At 52.0% G+C, this 6,000-nt stretch overlaps 1 protein-coding gene across 1 annotated transcript; it reads right to left on the bottom strand.

Moving 5' to 3' along the window:
* Nucleotides 1-441: 441 nt before the first annotated feature.
* On the bottom strand, nucleotides 442-5,169 carry LOC100897314 (uncharacterized). Its single transcript, XM_003746365.1, has 4 exons — nucleotides 5,033-5,169; nucleotides 1,015-1,100; nucleotides 745-894; nucleotides 442-552 (listed from the first exon to the last, which is right to left on the bottom strand). The coding sequence occupies exons 1-4, from the start codon at nucleotides 5,121-5,123 to the stop codon at nucleotides 481-483; spliced, it is 399 nt and encodes a 132-aa protein (XP_003746413.1). The 5' UTR covers nucleotides 5,124-5,169; the 3' UTR covers nucleotides 442-480.
* Between the last annotated feature and the right edge of the window lie 831 nt (nucleotides 5,170-6,000).

Genomic DNA, 6,000 nt, shown 5'->3' with positions numbered 1-6,000 from the left:
CAATGGACGATTTGACTGGGAAGGGTTCTGAAACTGCATCCGGGAGCATCGAGACCACAAGTTCATCAGTAGGAGCATACCCTCCGAAGATCTCAATCAGATTGTGATAGACCGGACTTCTTCCGGACGGCGAATGATGAAGTATGGTCACGTGTTCCATCGATCACTATCTTTCTTATAATGTTGAGTGTTTCACTACGGGCTATAAGTACGATCCTGCATACGCGATTTTTCATACGGACCACAGGACGCCCCCAATCCGGAGTATGCCTTTCCAATAGAGCACCCTATTCCCGCTGCTTAGAGGGAATAGGGTCTTTCATCCAGTTGAGTGAGAGCCGAGCCTATGGCATGAAGTGGGAATTGATGAAGTTCAATGTGCCGTTATTCGCCGTATGTTACCGGCACGCTGCGGAATGCTCCAGAAAGTAAACAAAGCACTTGCTGAAACGGATTTTATTGAGTATTCTCTGGGAGCAATCAGATACGGAAGAGAGATCGCCTGCGACGATCCTTCTCGGTTTTGCCATGGTGCATCCCTTCAGTACCTTTCTGGAAAAACAAAAAGGGAGATATGTTTTGTGAATTTATTCGCCAATACTGAAGCATCGGATCTTCAGTCTTCCTAGCTGTACGCATTTCTGGCTGGATCCCGATTCGATCCAAATGGGGGTTTCAAAGGGTCACACCGACTGGTGGAGATGGACTTTCCGGTCGTGGAAAAGCATTCGAACCAAAATTTACCTCGAACTCTTTGACGAACTTCTCCCAATCTTCTTTATTGTCAGCTCCCATCTTGGCTTCGATTTCTTTTTTCGCTTCAGCCCACTTCTTGTCGACCTCAGCTTTCTCTACGTCCGTCATCTTCGAATAGGCTTTGGTATCATGCGGGAACTGTGAAGATAAAACATCGATGAGGAAAAGTTTCGTGAAATACTCCCCGTTCGTCCGTTGAGATAATTCTGCTGAAATTTTCCGTTCCGAATACACTCGAGGGCGTTCATGAGAGCTTACTTTTTCGTGCAGGATGTGCACAACGATGCTCTGATGCTCCTTGCTCAAACCGGTCTTCTCGCCTATTTTGGTAACGTAGTCGAGAACTGCAATTCAATCCGGTTAGTGGTCTCTCTAGACTTTTCTCATGCGGGGAAAATTTCATCTTGTTTACGAATCGACAATATCCGGGGTAGACATAATCTCTTCTGACGAGATCCATTCGAACAAACTTCGAGCAAGAGCGCGTTGCCTTCGCCAATTCATAGAATGAGGGAATGTTAGGAGCTATATCGACGGATCTGCGAGAAGATGCCTCGGGTCACAATGGAAACGAGTAATACGCGAGTTTCGCTGGTGAAGCGAGTCTTCTTTTCCCCGCCTCACGGAGAGGATCAACAGCGAAGAGCTTTCGACGAGCTCAACAAACTCTGAACTTCTCTTCATCCTCGCACAGCATCTCGCGTAATCAAAAGTAATAAGGATATGAGCAGCAAATGAAGACGGCTTAGCTCGGCCAAGGGCTCCTCTTCTTATGCTTCTCTACAGTACGCGAGACGGCTCAGGGTAACGGAGCAAGCACCAAGGGTCGCAAAAGCAGCTGACCAGGATCGTGTTGGGTGGAGTACAAACTCCAAGCCCCCGCACGAGGCCCTGTGCAAAACCGCTTCTCCCTGTTGATTTGTCTGGAACCTCAAAACACGAAAATTTGGTCCGAGGGTTTTCCGAAGGGATATCTGAATCTATCCCCGAATCAGGAGATCGTATGCGCCAACGGAAACCTACGGAATTCACCCGATGACCTGGAGCGATCGCGTTTCTGGAACTGGCCGGCCGGAAGAGGTCGGGTATACCGCTTATCGGGGAAGGGGGGGCTGCGACGATTCCTGGATTCCGTGGAAGGGGTCGCAGGGAGCTCGATAGACAAGAGCGGTATATCTATGCGAGGAACGAAAACAGCGCGACCGAAGCGAGCAGACTCCGGAAAACCAAGTGGCCTGATTTCGAGCGTAGGGTGGGTATCTGGTTTCGGCTGCAGAGACCAAGAAGCGCATACCAGGCAGCCTCTTCCGCTCCCAATGGCCACTCCCTATCTCCCCCAAAGTCTGCTTCGTGCCCTCGTTACTTTACACCAAATGTCCCTGGGTGGGGGAAGCTATCAAACTAAGTTCTTAAACGCTTGCATTGGTTTTCTTGTTCTTCAATCTCTTGGCTTGTTCACCTGTCTCGTCGCTGCGCTCGAACGTCCTCTTCGGATAACTACGCGTTTTTATGGAATGTTTTTGCTCATTAAATTAAATGCTGTTCCCGCGAACTCGAGCTCTGCACAATGCTGTCGTGGATCCAAGGGCGAAGGAGCTTTGAAACGATCGCAAAGGACCCACGGAGAGGGAACTCCGAATGAGGGCGGGCGGAAAAGACTCGCTACATTGGAATGCGAAGATTACTCTAAACAAGAGAATTTCTCTCATTTTCAGGCCATACCCCCGGCGGGAGAGCCTCGCGTAAAACGCGCGCAGGAGAGAGAGAACAGCCACTCGAAGGAAAAATTAGTTCCGAATTCCTTCCTCCCATTCCGGAGTTTGTCGTCGCCGAGCTGACTCGGCACGGTGCTGACCACGGGCTGGGAGACTACCGTGTGGAGCAGCTTCGATTTCCGCGACATGCTCCACGTACAGAGCGCGATCGACGAGCTCGGCTCGGACTCATACAGGTCTCTCACTCGTCAGTCGTCACATTGAATTGTGAATCTTCAATCACTTCCTCATCAATCAATCCGCTCATCCATCCGAGGAATGAACGCGGTGAGGTCGAATAAAGGAAGGTTCTCGAGGATGGACAGCAATTTTCGCAGCCAAGACGATGCAGCTTCCTCTCCACCAGCAGAAAACTACCCGAAGGGAACGCCTATAGCGCCAGATATGGTAGCAACAACGCCGCTATCTGAGGTTCCCCTACTTTTCCGAATCACGCTCGCAGCACTCAATGCCGCATAGTTCGAGCCTCGACCATAAAAGTCTCGTAAGCACCACAAAAATCCTCGGAGCAGCATTCTGCAGGCTTTCTCTCTACAGGCTTCCGGTGCGCTCGCAAAAATACCTCTCTGCGGCTCCTCTAATGTGAGCTTCCGTATTTCGGCGTCGTAGGTACAGTAAATTCTCCTCCATTCGCCCCCACCCCCAATATACCGACGACAACGCCAGCGTCGTTCATATATATGTGTGTGTGTGTGTGGATATGTACATTCAGTCCCCTCTGCACGGATGCCTCCGATGTCTCTCGCCAGGAAGCTCACTGACTAGCTAGCTGCTGAGCATCCTTTGACACAAAAGACTCACGCTAGATTAAACCGCACGCCGTTGGTGGTCGGATGCGCTCACTAGGAAGCTTTCCATCCCGCATCCAGGGCCGAGGGGGAAAAGGACGACTGGCTAAAAGAAGGATGCAGGATGCACGGTGACACAACAAAGTTCCCGTCGACACCGTAACACGACATCTCCTCCAGAGCGATGAGAACTTTAAATAAGGATGTCGTCGACGTCGTGTCCGGAACGTTGTCGCTGCCGCCGCCGCCGCTGTCGCTATCCCGTATCCCGGACCCGCTCCTCAAAACAACAGCGACGCTCGAGCAGCGAACCCAGAGATAGCGGAGGTGTGGACGAGCGTCCGCTCAGATATTGTCCGACGTCGACGCGAACTCACTCCTGCGACGCGTAAATTCAGCGAACTCCCCGGAATCTGATCCGGAGCTCATTGTATTCCCAGTGGATGGAGCTGCTGACATCTTCGTCGCTCGCTGATTGGTCCGAATGGCGAAGGTGGAGGAAAACTCCGCGCACATTTAGTTGTCGGAGGATTCAACCAAAAAAAACTCAGGTTCCTCTGAGTCAGAAGGCAAGCGAATTCAATATAAGGCTCTCAAGTCACCGCCAGTCAGGCGAGCGGCCGTTCTCGGCTGTTGGTTTGTCCTTGTTGGGTTCGTTCGTTCCTGGAGAGGAAACCTGCGACCCGCTCGGTGAACAGACGCATCTACATCTACGATCAGAGTCGTTCGTCCATCCGACTGGAGGTAATTCCCAACGCCCACAGATATTTCTCCTTCGGTGCTCGTTTCTCACGGCAGCGGCGTCCGGTCGTAAGTTCATCCGTTCGTCCGTCCGTCCATCAGTTGCTTGGTTAGGTGGGCATTAGTACTAAGCCCTTACCGGCGTTCCTTCTGATTTTCCCCTGCCCCACCCACGCGACTAGTCAGCCCCAGATGGCACCGGGGACTGCTGGGAGCCGAATGCCGGGGGCTAGTGGGCAAAAACTCGGGCAAACCAAGGGGACGTCGAGGTGTTGCCGAGAGGAGGGCAAGTCACTAGGATGGCTGGCTGGCCGGCCGGCTGTTTGGCTGGCTTCGTCGTCGTCATCGTAGCTTCGTGCGAGCAAATATGGCTGGATCACAACCCTTCATGATGGATTCCCGTGCGGATACCCCGCAGGGATTATCCTCAACGAGAACGAGATAAGACGGAACAGAGTCCCGCAGGCTCAAGCGGATGAGTGAGTGAGTTACCTGATTTATGCCCCGTTCGCTCACTCTTGCCTCGCCCCGCATCTTTGCCGCTGCTTCTGCAAATAGGGGAGACCTTTCTCTGCCAGATACGCTCCGTCGTATTGCTTTCACACACTAAATAGATACCTGACTCTATTCCTCTGATTCCGACGTTCCCTCCCTCCCACGCTTCCCCTCCCCCTCTCCCCCCCTATATTCTCAATCAGAACGGTCCCTGCTCCGAAGAACAGCGTCAAACTGAATCGATATCGGGAGTTTTTGGCTGATGAGCCAGGGCGCGAAGCTTTCAATCAAGGATGCTTTCGAACACAAACAATGCCTTGGGCATCTATTTCGTTCCTGAGCCACTGAACGACGTGGGATAGAAAGTCGAGTTCATGAATTCTCCATAGGAAGAATCGCGAACATTCCGCGCGGTATTTCCCCGTAAGGAGCGCTAAAATGCTAGGGAAGCGGTGAAGAATCCGGGAAAGTACTCACTTTCTCCGTGTATATCATCATTAGCGAACGCTGGAGCTGACAACGCCGAACAGCAGACCACAACAGCGACCGTAGATGCGAACAGCTGCATGCCGAGAATTGTAGTGGCTTCGATGCGAAATGTATTCGATCCGACTCTGGCGGTGAGGCTCAGGGAGCTTTTATAGTCTCTGGAGTTGATGTCGGAGACTCCGGCACGAGGGAAAGCGATCAAAGCAAGAAGGAAAAACAAACAGACCAATACGCGCACACGTGAATATTGGATGAGAGAGATGGGAAGGCAGAGCTACAGAAATATGGGTTTATGGGAGGAACTGTTGCAAGAATGACGCTCTTGGCCGCTCGGGCGTGCCGGTCACGGAAACTCACCGCTTTGTTCGGCCGCTTAGAGCCGTTTATGTGGTAGTCTTCGCCCGCAACCGATCTCGTCCGTCGGATTCACCCTTTGCTGCGCAGGAGGCAACAGAAGCAAGTGCTGTGATGCACGATGGGAGGCGACGAGAAGAAAATGACAGCAGCGACGATTGCTAGACCAAACTTCTCGTTTTCGACGTCGAGGCGGGAAATGAGCGTGTGCAACTCAAGATATGTGAGACTGTTTGCTCATCATCCGCAGACAAACGTAGAGACACTTACAGAGCTTCAACGGCGACGGCGGCCGGAGGAAATGACAACGGCAACCAGTAGACGACGCCGACGGACGGATAGGCGAAGAAGTAGAATTCCTCATGTCGCACCAAGTCAACACCAGCCAGCGCACTGGTCCTCGCCGCCTCTGCGCTCGAGTTCTGTGGCGGGAATTGACGTTCAGAGGCTCAACTTTGATTCAGTCGGCGTGATTGAAGTGGAGCTCTTGACACTCAGTGTTGAGCTCGGAGCATTCTCGGAACCCGACTAATCTAAAGCGAAAACAAGAGAGCTCACACACAACAATAGCGGAGAAGATTCTAGAGAATGTGCTTTCCAGA

This window comes from Galendromus occidentalis, unplaced genomic scaffold (genome assembly GCF_000255335.2).
Source record: "Galendromus occidentalis unplaced genomic scaffold, Mocc_1.1 scf7180000077496, whole genome shotgun sequence".
Lineage (NCBI taxonomy): Eukaryota > Metazoa > Arthropoda > Arachnida > Mesostigmata > Phytoseiidae > Galendromus > Galendromus occidentalis.
This window is presented reverse-complemented; position numbering and strand designations above follow the sequence as displayed.